Below are 23,369 nucleotides of genomic sequence, written 5' to 3'. Positions count from 1 at the left end.
ATTTTTAAATTCAGCTTGGGGTTTATGTTTAAATACCCTTTAGCAGATTAGCAGATCTTAAATTGCTTTAAAAATAAATTACTTTCAAGCGTCACTGAATATTTTAAGCTATAGTTAACCAGTTTATACCTCTTATGGCGCTGACTAGAAACCTTAAGAAAACTGAAATGCATATAGAATTTATTATATTTGACAGTTTTATTGTTTTGCTTAAATTTATATCAAATTGGCGGGCTTTAAAATTAAGCTAAGATCACAATAGACAAATTGATGGTTTTCGATGCCTTCTGTAGGTGGGTCTGGTTTTGCACATAAAAACTATGAATATCTTCCTTTTTTATAGTCCCTTGGGATTATTTAAGTAGCCTGATTAAGAAGCTCCTCTTAAGGTACTTCTGTCCCAGTTCAAGGTCTTTTGCTGCAGTTCCTTCGTCTCTAAAAATAACCCACAACATCCATTTGCGATGGCTGACATGCTGCAGAGAACGAATACCATTTCGTTCCGACCATCATCTTCATCTATTGCACACCTGTAATTAAACGCCATGAGATGGGCCCCCACGACAGGAGAGGTGTGTAATCTGGTCAGGCCTGCGTCTGGGTCTGGTCACCGCAAACGGGTTGGGAGACACGTAGACCTGCAGCGACATATTCGGAGAGAGAAGAGAGAGATCGGAGCAGCTGGCAGCTGACCAAGCGAACCAAGCGAACCAAGCGAGGTTCGGAGAGGAATCAAGCGAGGAACTCGTTTTAGTTGCGTTCAAACGCTTTAGTCTGTAAGTTTGCGATCGCAGGAAACATATTCCGAGGTATAGTCCAAGCTAACGAAAAGAAAAAGAAGCGGAGCCCAAGCCCAGGTGCTGACTCTTTGAGAGATCGGCCACGAATGCGAGCAACTTTTAAGATCGGTTCACAGCGAACCATAAAAGTGAGAGGAGACCTCAGCTCCAGTTCTCCAAGTCTAATCTTGGTTGAATCTCTGCGCTCTCTGCGAAAGCGGAAAGAAAGTGAATTTTTTTAGGAGATCCCGACCGCGACGCGACGCTACGATTACTTAATCCGCGTTCAGGCATCGAACCCTGGAGCCAGCGATCTTAAACAGTTTTCGGAGGCGCAAACTAATGGCCCCGTATTGAAGACTTTGCCCCGCCCCCGTCGCTCTATCGATGATAGTTGGGCGGAGAAACGCCAAGTATTTGAATTTATTAAAGACAATAGACCGTTGATCCGATATCTAAATATTGATAATTTAGAAAGCGAAGAGCTGCATACCAAATACTCGTCTTAGGCGACCAAGATCGAAAGAGACACATTCGGCCACAGTCAGTCAGTTACAGCTCGAGATCGGAGGTTACTGCTTTCTCCGAGGCGCGCATTAAGTACAATTGGTGTCTATTACGTTCGCGTGAAAAACAACAGAAACTAAGTGATAATGTTACGCCCCACGTTACTCGTTGTGCTCATATCGCTGGCCAGTGTCGATTCCGGCTATAATACACCCCAACACTCCACCAAAGTACCCGCACCCATACCCTCACATGCCGCGAAAGTATCCAAAGTATCCAACCTGCCGCACGGATTCCATACCAGCACTAACATCACAAGTGCTCCCCTTCCCGGCCAGATTCAAGATTCAGAGCCCCAGCCCATCGCCAGTGGCCGTGATAAGAGAGGTAAGCACTTGTCCCCTTTGAGGGGGCACATCCACAACCACCTCCATTTCCACATCCACATCCACATCCAAGTGGTAAATCCGTGTCAGGGTCAGAGGCATCTCGAACCTTTGATGGACACCAGAGAGGCTGATCGAGAGGCTGTGTCAATTGGTTCGCAAATATTAACAATTGCTCTTGCTCTTGGCCAGATTGCTTTGAAACGTTGTTGTTCCCAGTTGCCCGCCTGTCCTATAAAGCTCTTGGAATGTCCTCTTAACGAGGCTCAAAAAGAGTGGATTCCTTTGGTCTAGGCCCTCAAGGATTAAACAATTTAATGGGGGCTGCATTTCAGTTTAATGGCAGCATAGTTCAATTAAGGATTTAATACAAATATTGGGAAATATTTAACGCCTCTTTACTAATATAAGTAATTTCCAAAAAGGAATTTGCTTTGATTTGATTTTCTGCGATATAATATTACTGAAAAGGTATTATAATTTAAGTCAGAAGCGTAAAACGCAGTGAAGCAGTCATTTCCGACCCCATAAATCATATATATTCTTTATCAGCATCAACAGGCGAATGTTTCTAGCCATCTTAGAAAGAAACAAAATTTTTTCAATTTTTTGAAATTTTTTTAAGGGGTACATTATTAAAATTGTCAAAAAATGACAAAAAATTTAAATTGTTTAAAATGTTAAATTTAGTATGCAGATTTATTAACCTAATCAAAACTAAAATGAGAAAGCTTTCCGAAATAAAATTAATGCTTTTTTGGCTTAATTATGAGTTTTTAAAATTTTGATCGATTTCCTATTCGATCCTTTAATTCAATTGCAAAGTAACCTCTTTCATAAGTCCACTATATAATTCGAAGTATTTTATTAATAATAAACTTTGGAAAGTTTCAGCTGAATAGATAAGCTATTTAATTAAACAAAGCAAAATTGGAGAATATACATTATCAAAGAATAGCGCCAAAAATTTTTGCCCAGCATCATGTGCTTCGATTTTCATGTATTACAACAAAAGCAACCCGACCGAAGGCGTACTGCTCATTATTAAAATGCTAATTGTGTGTTTCCCATGCACCATTTGACATTTGAGGATCCCGCTGAGGAGATTTCGCATTTCGCAGTTTATAAACATATGAGTTCCAAACGAGCGAAGCCAAGTCTCGGCGCAATCGAATCAAATCGGAGGCAAACTTTCGCATCTATGGCTTTATCTTTAGGATACAAATATATACATATAGATTGTGTGAATATTTTTATAACAGAGGTGCGTTCGTTGCCCATCTTCTAGTTGCATAAATAATCAGCAAAAAAAAAAAAACGAAAACGAGAAATCGAGTTTTTATAATAATATTTTTCTCCTCTTCGACTTTATTCTGAGGCACTGTATTTGGAGTTTTTTGGCTGCATTTTGAATTGGTATCGGAATGCCGGTGACCTCAGAATATTAAATAAAATATTGAGTAGAAGAAAACACTGACGCAAAGCAGAAAACCCATTAAATAATATATATTTTATATTATGCATAGAAGGCAAGTTATAGATGCAAGATATATGACATTTTATACACGGAGCTTAAGTCTTTCACCTCTTGACATTTCAGGGCGAGAAACAAAAGCAAAAGCCGCAGCCACGTGCCCACTGACTTTGCCCTTAAAAAGATGGCCAAAAAAGATTAATGGGTCTAGAGAGTTTCGACTACCAAAAAAAATATAAAAAAAAATAAAAGAATAATACAGAGTTCAAGCACCTCTCGATGAGGCATCATCATCGATAATTACCCCGGGTATTATGCCAATAAAGAATTTTTCGATTTGCATTGGAGATTTGACTTGACCAAGTCGTGATGTCCAGGTCCAAAAATAAACTGAAAGTTGTCTGAAAAAAAAACTAAATTCAGAAACTGCCTATGCTAATGACTATATTTATATGTGAACAAACCCCGCAGACCTGCGACTGCCTTTGGGCCTACTAGCTTAAAAGGGTAATTTGTCAAGATAAGAAATATGTTTGTTTGGTTTTCGTGACTCTTTGAATTAAAATACTCTTTCAGCTTTGGTCTCTATCAATCAGAGCCACTTTAGCTGCTGATAATATTCAAAATATGATATGAAGCCACCGATTCTATATTTGACCCGGCCTTGTCTTTTGTAATTGAAAGTTTAAATAATAGATTTCATATGCTTAATTTAATTTATGGCTCGAAAATAAATAATTAAGAAGTAAATCATAAAACCCACAATGCTCTTTACCAGTTAGGGTAACTGCCTATGAATATAATTACATATTTCAGAATTGATTAAATAAATCTTTTTCTTTGCCTCGTCGTAAGCTTGACATTGAAACACGGCTGACAAGTTAACTTAATTATGATCTAATGTATCGAATTTGTGTGTATATATGTATATGTACTTAAAGATACATAGATTCTTGGGCACCTTGAGTGCGTCAATCAAAGAAGTTTGACCGCAAGCTGTGTTACGTATACGCCGCATGGGCTGCTAATGTAATTGCCTCCGAAACAAGAGATACCTATGAGCTTCGATTGCGCAAGAAAGCGTTTGAAAAAGTATCTTTATGGAATGTGGAAGTTGGTAGCGTACAAGAAGAAAAACACGAAAAACAAACGTTTAGCGAGCGAAATTACGAAATCCTTTGTTTTCTGGCCAACTCCTCGCAGCTAATTGACCTCTTTTCAGCCAAGCGGCAATTGCACGGCCCTCGAATCGTTTGCAGTTGCAGTTGCAACTTACAATTGCAGCTGCTTGCTGCAGATACAGATACAGATACATTCTGCCACGGTTCTTAGCCGCAGATGCCATGTAGTCGCAATGATTTACAGACTCCGATATCTGCTGCTGCTGCCAGCCACTTCGTCTCGCTTCGTTTTTCTCTCAAGGCAACGGCAACATCAGCCAACATCCTCAGCGAGTTGTCATGATTTATGGGGCCTGTGCCAGCGACAATTAGCCGGTCCCCCAAGTATCTGCTATAGTTATAGATACAAAGCTATATAGCTGTTGCCCGATATAGATATACATCAGACACAACTGGGTCAGCGAGTCGTGAAGTTATTGAATGCCCGACGATCGTCAATTGCACGGCGAGAAAATAAATCTACTCAAGATCGGGACAGTTCTTAGAAGTATCTATAAATCTATCAAATACAAGCCATACCAATTAATATGACAAAATTAATTCAATAATAATTGTAAACAATCATATTTAAACTTTAATCATAATTTTATTTCCGTGCACTTTTGAGATTACCGATCAACGATACGAGATCAGAACTCCCCCATGTTTTTTTGCGCCTCGATAAACCTCAAGAGCATTTAGGCCATCACGTTTCGACTGTTGTCATATTTTCGTTGCAACTTTCAGTTGGCCAGCAAATGGACGCAACAATGGCACGTAAATTATCTCGCATAATGGACGGTTAACAAGCCAAGGATTTGCGACTCAGGAGAACAATCGCCGAACAATGAACTCCCCACAGGCCAGGCTCTTGGAGTGCGTTGAGCCGCCTTTGTTGTTCTTAGAGTGACCTCAAAGGCAATGTCTAATTCCAACTTGATTGGTTATTAATGCCAAAATGGAAGTCTTGTTCGATGACTTGCTCTATTCGCCCAGTGGGGCAGATCTTGAAACACTCCAAATTCAGTGGAAGATTATTGGATAAAGCTCACATCCGCCGGCTGGGATTAAAAAATTACTTCACATGTTTGTTTTGGAGTGGAATTGGAACTTGTTGTTTTATTGGATTTAAGACTAAATGTTTTAAGGTGTTTCTTGTGAATTTACAGATTCTTTTTCAAATATAAACTTTATAATTATTAAAAAGCTTTGAACAAATATATTAAATCATTCTCTATTTAAATATATATTTATACAATAACAATTTAATTAGTAATACATTTAATGCCTCAATTAAAGTTAAATGAACTGAAAACAAGTACATCTTTATTTTCTCATGTTAGCATTCCATTTTATTTATCAGATAAAATAATAATAAATCTTGACTGGCGTACTCCCATCTAAAATGTTATAATTAATGTTTTTAAAAGCTAAAAGTACAAAATTCCATCAATTAATATCAAAGCTTATTAATCGATTTACTTTCTCAATTTTGCTTTCCATTAAATTACACAAAAATTGTTCACTCCATTACTTGAGACACGTACTTTCCATTAACAATTTGAAGATCTTTCTTGAAGAGATTTCTGCTAACCGATTTTGTGGCCTTATTTGGGGATTCCAATTTAATGAACCGAAGGCGGCAATCAGATAAGCTCAACATTATCTCAGGTGACCAGAGGCCTTGTTTTTGGTAATCTGGCTTTAATGTTTCACCTGACTTCGCAACAGGTAGTTGAAGCCACCGAAAATCTCCTCTCCAAGACAGAGATGTCAGAGCGGAATTTTTAAGTTATTTTTTTGGTTCGTAATGTAACAATTACCAAAAGGGAATATTTAAAAATATATATACATATTACGTGTAATTGCATAATAAATTTAATTTAATTTTATATTTGTCTGTATTTCCTTTTGCTCTTTTCTGTGGCGATAAATTCAACATAAGCTGCCACTCAAATTAGGAGCTGAGGGCTGGGCGTGGCCCTAATGCATCATCAGGCAGTTAGCATCGCTTATGCCATAATCTGGGGGCCTCATTCATAAAGTTTATATCAATTATTTGGCAATTTCAAGTCCCATCGGGGAACCTGAACCCGAAATAATACGACTGCAATCCGCTTAACTGTTGGGCAGTAAAAGTCTTTTGGCCTTGACACACTTTTCATATATGTATATTTTGTGGAAGGGAAATGGCAAATGATCTCAAATGGAGAGCCCTCAAAGAAAAACATATACACACAAGAGGTGGCTTCGACCATAAACAGATCTTCTCACTTTCATTCACAAGAAGCCACGATCGGTCAGGGGCTTCCCCCGATTCCCAAAACTCTTGAATGATGGATGCGTGTCACTTCAGGCCATCAAAAATTCATCAAGTGACGACGTGATATAAAAAATCACCACTCTCTTGCCCAACTTCGGCTGGCATTAGCTCGCTTTAAGGGCATGATATTTAGGCACAAGGGTAACCAAAATTCGTGGGCTTCTTCATTGTTTTAATTACTCTCCATTCACACGACGACGACACCTCCAACGACGTGGGTCCCGCACTTTATGTAATTATTATTACCCATTAAAGTCAAGGGGAGAGAGAGAGATTGCACAACCCATCCATCCAACCAGTGAGGTGACTTGCTCGTGTTCGGTGATTAATTGTAAATAATTTCAGGCGCCAATACCAACGCCAATCCCAGTCCAAACTTCCAACTGGACCAAAGCGAGCTGGCCCGCCAGAATCAGATAACGCAACAGATCTTTGCCAACTATCTGGAGCGCCGACTGTTTCCCAATCGGAGTGCCAACCAGAAGATACCCACGATAGCCGACATTCTGCCCAAGCCGAAGCCATCGCCCAGGCCGAGGCCACGAGGCTTTGCCGCCAGCGATTCTTCGGGCAATTTCAAGCGGAGCGGAGGAGGAGCTCAGCGAAATCGCTTGGCAGCGGCGGCCACCAAAAGACAAACGGGCTCCAGTCGGAGGCGACCCGAAGAGGACGATGATCAGGATCAGGATCAGCAGACGCAGGCCAATCAGGAGGACTTTGACTACGATGTGCAGGAGTCACTGCAGAGTGTGGAGTCAGAGCAGCATGATCAGTACTATGGCAACATTTTCCATCGCGATCCCAGTGAGAATGAAGTGGATGCGGGTAAGAAAATAAATATATTTAGCTATATTTATAATCATTACCCAAAGTTCAGAGCTATAAAATTCAATTAAAATATTTATCCCAATATCCGGAGTAAAACCCATTAATAGAGCTTATTTTTTCCCAATTAAAATCCATATAACTATGATCGATTCATCTATTTTTGGTCCAACTTCCTCTTATAACCATCAATCAATTCCCCACTTACCCATTCATTGATAAAGTGATCGGACTAGACCTTACACATTACCCAGAGGTTATGCCATTAGCTGCGCTGTCTATCCATCAATATCCACTTTAATTTGTTTAGTTCCAGCTTCCAATTCCCCTCATTGCCATAATTATCGCATGCCATAAAATATTTCAGTTTTTCAAGATACTTTTTTGGGTTTATCTTGGGCCTGAAGCTGTTGTCACTTTCAATTTCATTCCTTGAAGAGTTGTTTTTTATGTTGTTTATGTTCATTCCATTTTCTGTTCGTGAACATTCCTTAAGAAGCTTAAAAATTACATTGAAAATTCCGCTGGAACCCTTTTGTGAAGTTTAAGCAATTATCTTGTTATTTTTCACATTTTTTATACTTTAATTTTGCTCATTTGTCCAATTTAAGCTCCTTTATTCATTGTTTTTGTAAATATTTCATTGAATTTTGGAAAACAATTTTAAATATAAAATGACTCGTTTAACTTTTGATGGAAAATTCATAACTTGTAATTTTTTTGTACAAGAATGAAGTAAATGTTTAAAGTTATATTTTCTGGCTGTAGTTTTCTTTAAGTATCTAGTCTTTCCTCATGGTCTTAGTTGCCAACCGATTGGGGTTTTTTATGGCTCTTTTGGAATTCACTTCCTTTGTTTAACGATCAACTATCATCTCACATTCTATGTCGCAATATAAACTTTTCTTATTTAACCATTTCATTTGAATACCCTTACTTGCCTTACCATTTAACACAATTTAACCCCTTGATGACCATTATCGGATGGAACTATTCCAACTCATTACCTGCACTTCTCAGGCATTAAGCTAAGCTCATTGTTTATTTGCATTTCGCGGCTTTTTGTTTGGTTTTTTGATCGGTCCGTCGCCTCCGGGACAACAGTGCGTATGATAAATGGCCTCGGGCTGCATATGTACGAAGGTGTTTACATAACAAATCAGACGAGCCTCGTTTTTGCCAGGCTATTTGCACAGCTTAAAGGCGAAAAAATTGGCAAATTTATGAGGTTTTTATTTCACTTGATGCCCAGGGTCGAAACTGGTCTGTCCCCTCGGCCCCACCACTGTCCCCCATTTCCACCATTTCGAATTTAGCCCTGAGCAAAAATCTTCCGAACTTTTTTACGACCACGAATCGAATCAAATCGAATCGCATCGCATCGCAGCGAATCAAGTCGCGTCTAGAAGTAGTTCGATGACGGGATTTTATTTAAGTTAAACGTCAAACCATTAAAATTTATAACCCACACACAAGTTCGTGGATTCGACTGTGAAACAAAAGAGGTGCCATAAAACTGAATTCGAGGAGACATTGCACCCACCATAGTCACTGCCCGAAGCTGAGAACTAGTTGAGGATTTGCAAAACTTTGTTAGCAATTCTTTTAAATTCATTGCGACAGTCGTTTGAGATAAGATAAAAAAAAAGTATAAAGGAAACTAAATTGTCAAAGTATGTTCTTAGGGGAAGAAAAGGATGATTAATTCAGGGGTTTCTTAAGCAACAAGTATTGAGAATGATTTAGAATATAGCAATTCTAGACATATACAAACTACCTTTTAGACAGTTTGTTAATTTATATTTTTTTGTATGGGGATATGACACTAAATTCTAGTTTGCATTAATAGAACCAACGTAGCTTTACTTAACTTAATATAATATTAAGTAATTCTTTACATACCAAACATAAGATTGTTCAAACACAATACTTGAACTAGTCTAGTTTGGCAAACCACTTCTACTTATCTCTAGACCTACTAAAACTATATACAAAATTAGCATACAAAAGACAAGATTTAAATTTTCATTCCATTAGCGTCACACAAATTGTAAAAACTTTACGTTTGCAGATCCATTAAAGGCCAAATTTTGCGTAGTTTGTCGGGGATTCACCCGAATCGAATCACACACACTTAATCCGAGGGTCAGTTTGGGGGAATCTCTCGATTCCAAGAATGGTTTTACGAAAACTATTTATGCAAATTTTCGATGGGTCATTAGCCACTGGCTTATTATATAATTAAGATTATTAAAATGTATCCACATAACAATTAGTGGTTATATAATTTATTGTAAGAGCCAGCAATTAATTTGTTATTTAAGTGCTATTTAAAGAATATATTTAAATCACTTCCGATTTGAAGAGACTTTTGCGATTTCCTCTAAACATTAAGCTAAAGAATTTGTAAGTTTATCAAGTTTGGCCTTGGCTTTGGGTAGATATCAATGAACTCCATAGTCGCCTATATATTTCTGAGTCTGTCTCTAATCTGGTTTCGTTCGATTTTATTTGCATTCAAAACTATAGAAAAAATAAGAATAACCACGACGCAGCAGCAGCTGCTCTGAATTTGTTTTTATTTCTTCGATCTCTTGCTTCCAATTAATTAATTAGTCCAGCCTCCGGGAGCGGAGGAGCACCAAGAAATTGAATCGATGCCGCTTACAAGATACTCGCACCGAAAAATTTAATTTAAAACACGTAAGCAGCAAGAAAACACAAAAAACACAAACAAAAGCAAACCAACCGAGCAGCCATGTAAAGTGGCTTTTCATGGCAAAAAAAGAGGCAAGGAAAAATCAAGAAATATGCAAAGCGGTGGCAGTCTTTGGATTTCTTCACAAATTGCGGCCATTGCAGATGCGTTTTTCTTCTGGCTCTTGGACTCTTTGACTCTCCTCCGGCATCTCGATATGTTTTCCAGCAGCCGCTGACATTTGATTTTCATTTTTTCCGCAAAAAAGTTGTCAATAGTTTTTGTACAATCAATTTTTATGGCCGAGACTTAATTGCCGGCACAATGTGCTTTATGAAACTCATATTTGCTGTTCTTATTCGATATGTTTTTTTAAGGAATTGTTGGAATGCAGGGGACACGAGTTAATAAACCATTTAAAGAAAAATCTTAAGAAAAATGTAGACTTTAAGTAAGCTTATGAAATCGTATAAATACCTATGGCGAATAACTATGTAACTGTAGCAAAAATCACATAATTTAAACAGTTAATTTAGCCACTGGTATTTGTGAAATAAATTACTAATACTTCAGATCATTGCCTTTCTAAATACGTAAGTTACTTTCCCGTTAAAATCATCCCACATTTATCTTACCATCACTTGATTTATAAAACATACAATTACCCTTAAACATTTAATTTTAAATGTTAATCCTAAGTCATTCTACTTCGAATAAAGTTGTCTAAAATTTAAGCAGACACCTTTTGAAATACATGGTCTCTCATTTCATCCCACATTTATCTTCCTATCACTTCGCGGATCTCTGACAAACATCACGCATACGCAGTGTATGGCCTGAATGAAATTGAAAAGGCAAACGCCAGCAGCTGAAATCGAACAATCTAAGCCAGCAAACTAGTTCATCATCTGCATCATCCCAAGGTCGGCGTCAAGAAATTCAAGAAATTTGGCCGGCAACAGTGAGAAGTTCGTGGGGTTTTCAGGCCCACGTCTGTATCTCACGGATGCATCCACTCCCCGGAGGTGAAATTGCGTAATCCAAGAGAATATTATATCCATTTATATCCATTCGAGATGAGTTGGAGATGAAATGAGAACTAGAAGCCGCAGCAGCGAAACCAGAATTTGAAAATGTATTTTTTGTATTTTTGCAGCTTGTACCCGGTAGTTGCAGAGTATGTTAAATGGGTGTAGATTTATGTGAACTCTGAAATGTTTATGGGTATTTTATGAACATGATTATGTGAGTCATGAGGAGGTGCTTAAGAGAAGTCTTCCGGTTCTATTAGTTGGGAGGAATTCCTCTAGGAAAAAAGCTATAGAATGTGTTTTTGGAATCTCTTAAAATACCTTATCTTATCCTTTTTTGTTGAATAAAGGTTCCTCAAACTTTTGTAGTATATGAATACTAATTATAACTACTCATCATAAAAGATATTTATCTCCCCCTTAGGTAACCCCTATTCGATTCCAACTTAGTATACTGTTCTGATTAAGATTTGGTGTTCGTTTCAAGTCAAAACCAAAATCTACGCTCCGGCGATGGTCACCTTGGTGCGAGGCTTCTGCAGTTCAGTTCGAGATTCGGTTTCGGATTCGGATCTCCAGCTGGGGCCCGCGTCAAGTGTTTGACAAACAGCCGCAAGTGTCCGCTGTCCAGTGGATGCTTCATGCTCCATACTTGGATCTCCATCTCCGATGTTAATCTTTCGGGTTTCGCTTCGCCAAACAAGTTCGTCTCCAACGTGGTTTGGGCCTCTCTCGAACCAGTTAAGCAACTCAGAAGAGAGAGAGAGAGATGCAGCTTCTCTGACCGTCTTTCTCTCTCACTGAATCTCTGGCAGAATTGGTGCCTTGGTTTAAGCCGAGGCTAGCCGAAACAGTTAGTTCTTCGACAGCCGACGGTCAGTTTGGGCGCACGCCTGCGCACAAAGATTCCACCACCTCGTTTCGATTCGAGCCGTTCCGATATCGTCGCCACTAGCTTCTTTTTCTTTCCCTCGATTTTGCCAACTTTCGATTTCGTTCGATAAACATCTATTTGAATATATTACAAAAAAATAAATTAACTTAAATAATTCATAATTCGAACAAAACACGACCGACAACCGAGAAAAATATGCGTTGAACCTTCCCAACGCACAAACAAAAAAAAAAGTGAAATCACATTTACAAAAAAATAAACATATTTTTACGGAATTTTCAGGGTAAAAGTGTGCGGAAGTGTGTAAAAAACAAAGATAAATACATTTGCATAATATATAACTGAATAACAGCCACGTTTGGAAACATGCAAAAGTATATCGTTTTGTCTGTGATAATCTGCGTCCAGCTGCTGGGCAGTCTGGACAGGACGATGGCCTCGCCGCCGAAAGCAGGTCCTGTGGCTGGTATGTTCTCCATAAAATTACTTAAAAAAAATAAAGCAAACAACTTAACTTCCAATACATGTGCACCTCTTACATAACGCTTACACCATGAGAGCGGGAATCCTGGCCAGACTTTAGAGAGAAATGCACGAAAAACGAAAATAAAAAACCTACTTTCACTTTCCGCTGGGATGAATGAGTGTGCATGTGGGACTGGAACGCTTAATTGAGGAGTTTTAGAGCCGAAATTGGATGATATATAAACTATGTTTGGACAGCTACCGTTCGCCGTCGCATTCCATTTGAATTTATCTCTCTTTTTGGCCCAATTCGATTTGTTTTGCCTTTTCTGGTCCGAAATTAGTCAAATGTCTCGCCCGCTTCTGCACCTGCCTGCATTTTTATGGCCTCCACTGATGAATGTTGAAATATTTGTAATAAAATAAAGCATTTCGTTGACATGAGCAGACAAATAAATTAAAACAACAGGCAAAATAAATCACTAAATAAAGGCGATCAGCCTTAATTGGGTTAAAAATCGAATAAAGGCAAAATAAAGCTCTCAACTGAAGGTCAGGGTTAAAAGGCTGTGTAGGGAATTCATATTGAAAATGGATTCTAATTATTCCCCCGACTAGATATCCATAAATCAGCTAAATCCAAATTTTAATCTTATCGACATGCCAATATTTCGCTACCCAATAAAAAATTGCAACTGTTGGAAAAGAAATCAATTTATGTCATTTATAAAAGTCAAAACATAATCATAAACTTGAAAATAACAGAAGAAACCCATTTAAATATTAAATATTCTTTTGTTCGACTGACGTTGCCTGGCTAATTAGCATAACCACATGCAAAATATTCTTCAATAAAAATGTTTAGATTATGCAGGAAGCGACATAGATTGATTTTTTGCTTGAATGTCAGCATTTCGGTGAAATAAAATATAAAAGTTGTTAACTCATAAATTGCACATGTCTCCCTATACAAGTTTGGCAAATTTAACGAAGGTCTCAGGCATCATCTTGTTTAATTTTCATTTTTATAATCATAATTACTTGGGGGGCAAGAGCAAATTGACATTGACTTTTCGGCATTCTGCTTAATCGCCACTTGAGCCGAAACTGGTTTATAACTCCTGTGTTAAATCGCCTCCACACTCGAAACTATATTTATATATAAAATCCTATAGTGTTTGCTTGAAAAATTAATAAACAATAAACGAATAAATACATATATTTCAATTTACGGTTATCCCACAAGTTGATTGGCAAAAAGTGAAAGACAGAGAGAGACAAGCTGAAGTGCATGCAAATTTCAATGTTTGCTTGGTTCCTAATCAATTTTGGCACCTTTTTTGATTGATGAAGGAACCGAGAAACAGGAAAGGTTTAACCAGTCTTTGGTTAGTTTAGTTATTAATTAACAGCATAGCCTTAATTTCATGATGCAACACATGTGTGTTTATTCGGACGGTTTTTGCAAGTCGAAGATTGCAACGAAAGTAAATTAAATTTCCTACATTGGAATTTTGCAATATTTGGGGAAACATTATATAGTAACGTTAATAGTCTAAAGTATTAATTAAAAACTTTTAGAGCTTTTGAGGAAAAATAAAATTAAATAAATAATAATCGTACCTATATGAAAACTAAGTTAGTTAGTTTAAAAGTTGTTGCTATTCTTTAATTTTAGTACGAATTCAAGTATTATAATTCTAGTCAGGAGCATAAAACACAGCAAAGGAGTCATTTCCGACCATATAAAGTATATATATTCTTGATCAGCATGATCAGCCTAGTCAAACTAGGCATGTCCGGTAAAAAAATTAATTTTTGAAATTTTTTCAACATTTTTAAGGGGCTCCATCGTTAAAATTGTCAAAAAATTGACAAATTTTTAAAACTTTAAAATTTGTAAATTAAGTATGCAGTTTTGTTGGCCTTATGAAAATTAGCACTGAAAAATGTTTCAAATGGAAATTAATACCATTTTAGCTTTGTTCTGATCATATTTTATATAAAATCATGATAACTTACTTGTCAAATGCTTATTAGAATCATTCCCTCTTTTATTTTTATTCGTTGCCTAGTTTTTGGAGTCAAATTTAATGCAAGCTGCTTAGTTTTTCTAAAGCCTTTAATTATAGACTATAAATTTCCTAGAAAAATCTATTAAAGGCTTATAAATAATGCAGTTTTACCAAAAACTCTTGGCAAATTTTCGCATTGTTTTGGGGCATTGCTTTTAGCCGCTTCTCTTTTCATTGTTTACGAGATGGAGTCGAAATGTTAACTGCCTTTTGGGTCGTATTTTCACACGGACAACGTTGCGAATTTATTTATGTTTTGGAGTATGTCTACCGCCCACTCGATACGCCCCCGTCATATATCTTGGCAGCATTCGACAATCGGCATCATCGTCATCACCATCAGCGTCAGCATTTGGCAGAGACCTTCGCAGAATACTCGTAGATGGGCACACGCTGCGGATGATTAATTAACAGACATTAGCGAAAAGTCTGTTACGAAACAAAAGGGAAACTGCCGTTGTTTCGCCGTTACGAGTGTCGTTTTCCTTTTATTTTTTGGAAATAGAAAGAATATGCGGCGAACGACCTTCACATAGTTGGTGGCTGAGGCTAAACAATGCTGCGGCCACGCGACCTTGATTCACATTCCTAAAATGAGTTCTAGTTCGATCTGGATTCGAGCTTTTGTATTTTTCGCGTCATTGCGGATTATGCTGAAGCTTAGTGGCTGAAGTCACTTGGATTTAAAATCGAGTTGAACTGGTTCTCAGGTGAATATCTAGAAGGAATCAGAACCAGTTCCAGTTTAAACTTTATTTTATTTCCCGGACGGACAAACAAATGCATAGACAGACTTTCATAACTTAATTTGTACAACAAACATGTCGCACATCATCCGCAATTAGTCTTAAAGTCTTGTGACAAACAAAGGAAATAAATAAATATAGCTAAAATGTCCGTTTAAGGTGGGTACGACATTTAAAATCAGAGATTAAGATGGGTTTTATGAGCTAGTTAATTAGTTAGTCGGGTGACTCAGAAAAGACTTGATGGGAAAGAACTCCAATGATATATAATTTATTGTTTATGGTTCTTATAAACCACTTTAATGACTTTCTACTTTGGTAATATAAATTTTATTATAAGATTTGTATTAAAGAATTGATCATCGAAGGTGATTAAGCACGAGGCCACTTTAAACTTTGATGTTTGCTAAAGTCTAAATTTACTCGCCTGGTGATGGTAATTAATGTCGAAGATAGCTTGTTCTGCCTTTTATATGTTTATAAACTTTCTTGCATCCATTTTCAAATATATTTTATATTCCTTACTGAAAGAATTAAGCAACGGGAGTCCTTATTTCAAAAACCTCATCTCTTTCAACCATATTTCCTTACTCGTTTTTCGCATTAAATTTATACTTTTGTGTTTCTTTTTCGTATTGTTTTCTTTTTGTAAAACATTTATTATCCTCTTGTGTGTTTGTTTTCTTTTTTTAGACTGCCCGAACTGCGTGGACGAGTCACAGTACACGCCAAACAAGTGGACAATGCCGCTGCTGAAACTCGGCGAGAAGCGCTACTACCTCGGCATCTTCTTCAAGGTAAGCAGCATTCCACGCCCCACAAAACGATCCATAAACTAAAAATGCAACTGACCCAACACAGCCACCAATATCCAACGGACAACGGCCAACGTCCAACGGTTTCGCCAAGTCCGGTTTGATGGGTCTCGGGTTTCTCAAGAAGATTGCATATGGAATATTACAGCAGAAGGGGTGACTAAAGAAGCCTCACATTTTGCAGATTGCAATGATCTGACTTTACTGGTTTTTCTGGGGGTAAAGCAATATATTTATCATAAATTTACTTCTTTGATTTTAGGGAATTTCCTACTCTCTGCTCAGTTTCCTTAATTAATTACGGCCGTTTCCACTTAATTCGACTGTCATCATTTCATTTGTGTTAGGTGATTTATCTCGTCAATACCTTTTCGATAAAATCAGTCAAACGAAATATTAATTTGAAGATTATTCATCATTGTTTAATATGGGTATTTATTTAATTAATTCAGTTGCGGTTCATCGAAATTGGTGGCTAATTGATCTAATATTAAAAGATTAAAAGCTAGAGCTGAGTTAAAATACTGTTGAAAATTATATTTAAATGGGGAATTGTTACATACATTTCATAAAATATATTTCAGTTAAATATATATAATTTCGATTCCTTAGAAAATGTCTGCCTTAACTTAGTATATTCCAATTATTTACTCCCCTATTAAATCCTTTTTAAAACTATTGCAAAATTCTTTAAAAAAAAAAGCGTAAATGATTAAATTACAGCAAATACTAGTTAAAATACAATATTCAACCTCAATTCCACACAAACCCGCCCAAGAACCGTGCTCAATGTCAGTTTGTTTGAAACAAAAGCCAAATAACAGAAATATAAAACTAAAAATAAATCCAAGACAAAAACAAAGTACCAACGACTCTCGGCCATGAATAAAACCTAAATGTAGGGTATCAAAAAAAGGCGCGTGCTTGGTCACGCATCGCCAGATATGGTAAAATACGGTAACAAAACAATAACTAGCCGCTATTCATATTAAAAGCAAATTAGTCAAAGCATCAAAAACGCATCCAGTGAACCGCTAGCTAGTCAGGCGGGGCCACATCGGACTGAATTATATTTTCATATTCATAAAATGCCCAGCGGAGTCTCCTTGAACTTTAAAAGGCGAAGCCATCAAGTGGAAGCTAAGCTGCCTCACCTTTGTAAATAACAATAATGATAATAATCGGATGCATATATTCATTGAATACATTTTTTATTGGTGGTCAAGTCATCAATGAGTTTGGGTTTTTTCTCAGGAAGAGATGTTAAAATGTAGATTTGTTGGTTAATTAATAAGTCTGCAAACTTTTGAGAACCTTGTTCTAATATTTAATCTCTCCTACACATTAATCATACATTTAAATTCCCACTTAACCGAGAACTCCCTGATTAATCTAAAATTCTTCGGCATATTACAAATGTTTTCATTTCTTATTTATAAGTCTCTTTTAGCGATGACAAATAAATCTTTACAGTTTCAATTTAATGTTAATTACGCTGACAGCGGCGGAGAGCAAATAAATACATATTTAATCAACTTTCGTTGCATATTTTGGTTTATAAACGTTTCTTTCTCGTGTGTAAATAAAACAATTCTATTTGGAATATGCCGACGTTAAACAATAACGAATTGAGTTGGAATTGAATTGAATTAATTATTAGATTGTTAATTAACGAGCACCTTCCTCCGACCAGTCAGCTGCTGATTAGCCAGCAGATAGCAAAAGCCACCCGGCAGGGAATAAAACGAAACAAAGCCAAATCCAAATACAAAATAAATCCATAAATATTCCCCAAATTTTATTTAACTAACGGTACCTCATTCTCTGTCCGCTCTAACACCCACAATTGCCCAACCAATTGTCAAAGCGATTAAAATTTTAAGCATCTCAAATGCTCACAACGTTGGCATTTTAATTTGAATTTAATTTTTAATTCCATTCATCCGATTGTACTCTTAAATCGAGATAGGGAATGTGGGGATTTTATGGTCAGCTTAAGGTTCAAAAACAACACATACTATATATCAGTTTATATATAATATATACTCAATTTGTTTTATAATTTATACATTTTCAATGCAGTTAACTAGATTTTCTAAATAAAATTACATTAAAAAATACAACAATTTTAGAAAACTTAGTTATATAATTAAAGATGTATGCATTTTTAATATTCTTCAAGTTCTACGACAAATATGAATATTCATTGTTATGGTGCTTATCTTTACGACTCTGGCTTAAATTAATTGGAATTTAATTTGAAATTACCTTTGTCTAAATTTATACTCGGAACGTATTAGTATTATTTTAAGCTTAAAGTTCTTTTATTTTGAATTCTAGTTCAAATTTGAATATTCATTATTATTGTCATTATATTTACGACTTTTGAATATTAGCATAATTAAAACATTTGCTGTGATTTTGACCAGTTATTCAGTCCTCTTTGGGAAAATGTTTTCTTCAGTAATTTCTTTCTCAGAACCAAATTTAAATATATATTTCGTATTGAAAATATTAATAGGCATAACAACTTTTTTGGAGAGCATTTCAGAGTTCGTTGAACAGATGAAATGAAGCTTAAATATTTAAATTGTATATTTCGCGGCTCACTTTTCTTTCGTTCTTTCTTTTTTTGATTTTCGGTGAGTTAATTAACCCCGCAAAGTGTTTTCCGATTATTTATGGGTTTATCTAATTAAGAACTCCTATGGTATTTATAAATACACCAAAAGTCATTCAGTTTTTTCGGTATCTTATTGACCAAATATTACGCAATAATATGGGCAATTTAATGCAAATTCATTTCGTGTGTAAAAATGCAAATGAAGCAATTAAATGTTTGCCTTTTTTTTAAAGAAAAATAAGACTTGACAACCGCACAGCGGCAATCGGTGGCATAATGTCATTGCAGACTCCAAGCAGGCGCAAATCAAATCAAAGCTAATTGAGAGACACCTGGATATTAGAAGAGGCAGGGGACGAGGTGTAAAGGTGTACCTCTGCTAATGACATTAGGAACATGGCCAATATTTTGTTGCCACTCAATTGAGTGTGGTGTAAAACTTTACTCGCTTAATTGGTCGACTTTTTCATGGAGCAAAATGATTTAACAGAATTTTGTGGGCCATAATTTAATAAAGCCAACAATTTTAGGGTAACAAATGTTATTTTTCTGAAACATGTGAGCTTAGGATAAATTCTATATGGTACCTTTTTTACATAACCACATAATAACCATGATGTCTCCCAAACAAAGTCTTTGCCTGCCAGTTAATCTCACAAAAAACCCACAACAAAGACCTGGCCACAGCTTGACAACTTTAAGAACTCCTTTATGGGTTTCCTCTTTCCTTTTTGCCCCAAAACTAAAATCAAGGAATTAACCGACTTCGACTTCGACTCGGACCAGGACCTGGCTTTGTTATGAACCAGAAACCACGTTTCACCTCTTGGCAAGCGAAACTAATTGACTTCTCGGCGGAGCGAGATGAACCTTTTACGTCCCAATAAACACTTTCAGGCCGCAGACAAGTGAAGGCATTAAACACCTTCTAGCAGGCAGCAGGCAGCAGGCAGCCAGCATCCAGCATCCTTGGCACACGTGTGCGGCATGTCCTGGCTGGATCCTTACCGTCTGCCCTGCTGCCGGCATTTCCCGCTTTATTCGCGCACAATTACGGCTAATACAATTAAAGCCAAGTTAATGGCGGGGAGGAAGGCGAAGAGAGGAAGCTCCGCAGGATCCCTGCTGCAGGATGGATAGTTGCGTAATCGATTTATGTGCACATCAGCTCACAGGCACCGCAATCAGCGAGAGATATGCCCACAGTGCAGCCAAAAAAGTGCTCTTAGAACGATGGGAAAAGGGAAATTTAGATAAATTTAGAAAGTGTCTAAGGGTATGAAATAAATAAGCAGGTCCTTAATTTATTTAAAACATTTTACTAAAGTTTCCTTTAAGTTTTAGGATTATTTATATAGTTATGAGACTAATATAACCCTTTGTACAACTATTTTGTACTATATTATCGGCGAGTAAATTAAATCTCCTTCTTTAAGGTGTCGAATATATATTTTTAAAATACATTAGAAAACATTTTAGATTAATTAATATCCTGCTGAGATGGTAAAAAGGATAACTAAACAGCACAGTTAACAACAATCCATACCGATATGTATTTTTCGCCCAATCTCGCTAATGACCGTCCAAAGTCCATTAGAGTTAATTGAATATGTAGTGGCGGCGCGCACAGGATATTTGATGGCCATATAGCCTTAGTCCAATTCAGATTTCGATGCCAATTTAGATTCTGATAACAATTTAGATGGCCGCAACCGCATCAGATACAGAAACAAACACTAATTGGCAGCCCAAGCCCAAGCCCACGCAGATAAACTCGATTTAAATGCGAACATTTCACACATGGCAGTCGTTTGGTAGAAAAAAGCAAAAGCAAGTAACATAAATGCAAACAAACCTCGTTGAATTTTATTGACAGGTGTCACAGGTGAGAGGAGCAGAAGGAGCGGAGGGAAAACTGAGATTGAATGAAGGATTGCGAGTTCGATGGGGATTTGGCTTGTAACTTGGCTCTGGACTGGGAGCTGGTCTCCGTGTTTTGGGGAAAACTGGGTCAGCCGACGATTGTGCAAACACAATTATATAATCTTTAACTTGGCATGCATCTTAAATTCAATTCAATACAACTTCATGTCTGTTTCCATTTCCATTCCAGGCGAACTGGTTCAAAGCCACCCAATACTGCCGCTACCATGGCATGCATCTGGCCAGCATTTCATCACAGGAAGAGAACGATAGACTGGAGAAGCACATACGTGACTTTGGTAAGTTACAGACTGAGGAAGGACCTTCCTCTTTGGGATAACTTGATTAAAGAGGGTATTCAAAGATTTATAGGCAAGTTTTTTGTTTGGTCAGGGAAATCACATTTGGTTTAAACAAAAACTAAGGGATAAATTCTACGAGAAAAGATTATTTAATACTGTTAAAGTGTATAAACTCTACTACTTCTACTACTTCTACTATTTTTAAATAAATATTCTGTAATTAAGACACTTATGCACTCAAATTCTACTCCATGTAATACCCTTTGAATAAACAAAGCAAAACTCATACAAAAAACTGACCAAAATTGATTAAGTTCAAGCCTCAACTCAGATTGAATTAAAATAAATCTTCCAATTGTCTGACGGGCCCAATCAAAGCATATTTACCAAGAAACTGTGACAAAACCCTGACAGCTCGGACAGTTGGAACTGCATTCATTTTGCCACATTGCAACAACCCAAATCAGTTGAAAAGCCGATCAATATGACAATAGAGCCGGCCAACAAACAAAAGCTATAGAAGGGGGAATGGTACTAGGAATGGGAATATGACGACTGCTGGTGACCGGGGAAACTGAACTGGCAACTGTGGTGGTCACTGGAGTGGACTTTCTAACATAATACACGGAAATTGGTAACCGAAAACCAAGCTGGGAGAGCGGAGTAACGAACTCCACCGGTGCACTTTCCATTGCATAAATCTCCATAGAAACAAACACAGGGCCAACAGTCGTCGTTGTTGGACAGAAAAAAAGTGAATGTTGCACATTTTTGTTGAAAGCTGACCGCCGCAAGGGCCATGGGCAAAAGCTACGCCCACTCACACACAGGAAAATGTCAGGGGAAAATGCTAGGGAAATGTAAATGGTAAGGGGGTAGGGCAATCAACTGGGAATAGAGTAGAGTTTTGCTAGTAAGCTATTCAATAACTAGTACTTAGAAGCTCTTAAAATATAGAATTAGCAAGTAATATACTTAGCTTTTGTAAGCTTGAAGAAAAGAGAATTAATTTATATGTATTTAAAGCAAAAACTGTTTCAAACCAAAGAGAAAATAACTTCAGGAAGTCGAAAATTGTATACCCTTTCAGCTTTCATTTGTTGCGCATGAAATCGAATTGAAAATGGATCATAACTTTGTCAAAAATCCATTAATTTCAATTCGGAAAGCTGTTCTATGTCAGTTTTTAACATGATATTAAATTTGCATACTCAGTTTAAAATTTTAAGATATACAAATTTTTGCCATTTTTTGAAAATTTTAAAGATGAAACCCTTTTTGAAAATTTGGTCAAAAATCGTAAAAAAAAATTTCTTTATATTTTATTGTAGATTTATTAGGATTTCAATGCTAAATCAGAATATACATGACTTTCGGCAATCAATCACTGTTTACCTAAGATATGGCTTGAAGAAAATCCGAAATAGTCGCATTCTTTGATATTTATCAAAAATTTTTTATGATATTTTTTGAAAAAATCAAAGTTTAAGGAAACCATTACCAAATAATATTTAAACTCAAATATATTCAACAAGAATGTACCACAGTTGTAAAACCTTAATATGCTTTCGAGAAACCCTCTCTAACCGAGTACTCTCCGCTTTCATTTCATTTAATTTCCAGGCCTGGGCCACGAACATTTCTGGATTTCCGGCACCGACCTGGCCGACGAAGGCAACTTCTTCTGGATGGCCACCGGTCGTCCCATCACATTCACCAACTGGAACGCCGGCGAGCCAAACAACTTCCGGTACGAGAACGGCGAGGAGGAGAACTGTTTGGAGCTGTGGAATCGCGATGGCAAGGGCCTGAAGTGGAACGATTCGCCCTGCAGCTTCGAGACCTACTTTGTTTGCGAAGTGCAGCCCAATTAGGTTATGCAGGATCTGCAGGATCTGCAGGATCTGCAGGATTCGCAGGATCTTAACCTGATTAGTTAGCTATCACAGCCGCTAAAGGGAAAATGTGGATGTGAATGTGCATAATGTTAAGCTGGCAGACAGTTAGCCTGATGATCGATCGAAATTCGCGTATTCTTAGCCTAGTTGTGTAAGTGTAAAAAAATGCTTGTTGATAATTAGATAGTAGAAAATAATTAAATTATGCCTAGGATTGCCTGTATTTTCTCATGTAAAGTATAAATAAAATTTATTGATAAAATTAGGTAAAAGATGTTGTGGGTTATTTGTGTTACTTGTTTGTTTTTGTGTATTTAATATACACTGAATAACCCAAGTCACTTTATCTGCCAATCTCTCATTTAAAAAAAATGATTCAATTAACTTTATTAGCTCATCTTTGAAATTAAACGGTAATAAAGCCTAGAATCATTTCCTGCCATT

The 23,369-nt window shown here is 36.9% G+C and overlaps 1 protein-coding gene across 3 annotated transcripts; it reads left to right on the top strand.

The window, feature by feature from the left end:
• The first annotated feature begins 749 nt into the window (after positions 1-749).
• On the top strand, positions 750-23,197 carry tfc (Brevican core protein triforce). 3 transcript variants are annotated; one of them, XM_020956591.2, is made up of 5 exons: positions 750-1,673; positions 6,975-7,454; positions 16,058-16,161; positions 20,916-21,024; positions 22,651-23,197. In XM_020956591.2, the coding sequence occupies exons 1-5, from the start codon at positions 1,433-1,435 to the stop codon at positions 22,899-22,901; spliced, it is 1,185 nt and encodes a 394-aa protein (XP_020812250.1). In that variant the 5' UTR covers positions 750-1,432; the 3' UTR covers positions 22,902-23,197. The 3 variants fall into 3 exon arrangements, with proteins under 3 accessions (XP_020812250.1, XP_086685784.1, XP_020812255.1); XM_086829658.1 differs by lacking the exon at positions 6,975-7,454 and having other exon boundaries at positions 759-1,673; XM_020956596.2 differs by lacking the exons at positions 750-1,673; positions 6,975-7,454 and adding an exon at positions 12,024-12,544.
• The last annotated feature ends 172 nt before the right edge of the window (positions 23,198-23,369 follow it).

Source organism: Drosophila serrata, unplaced genomic scaffold (genome assembly GCF_035046125.1).
Source record: "Drosophila serrata isolate PLE 108 unplaced genomic scaffold, ASM3504612v1 contig_217, whole genome shotgun sequence".
Lineage (NCBI taxonomy): Eukaryota > Metazoa > Arthropoda > Insecta > Diptera > Drosophilidae > Drosophila > Drosophila serrata.
The sequence above is the reverse complement of the archived record's forward strand: the minus strand, read 5'-3'. Positions and strand labels throughout refer to the sequence as shown.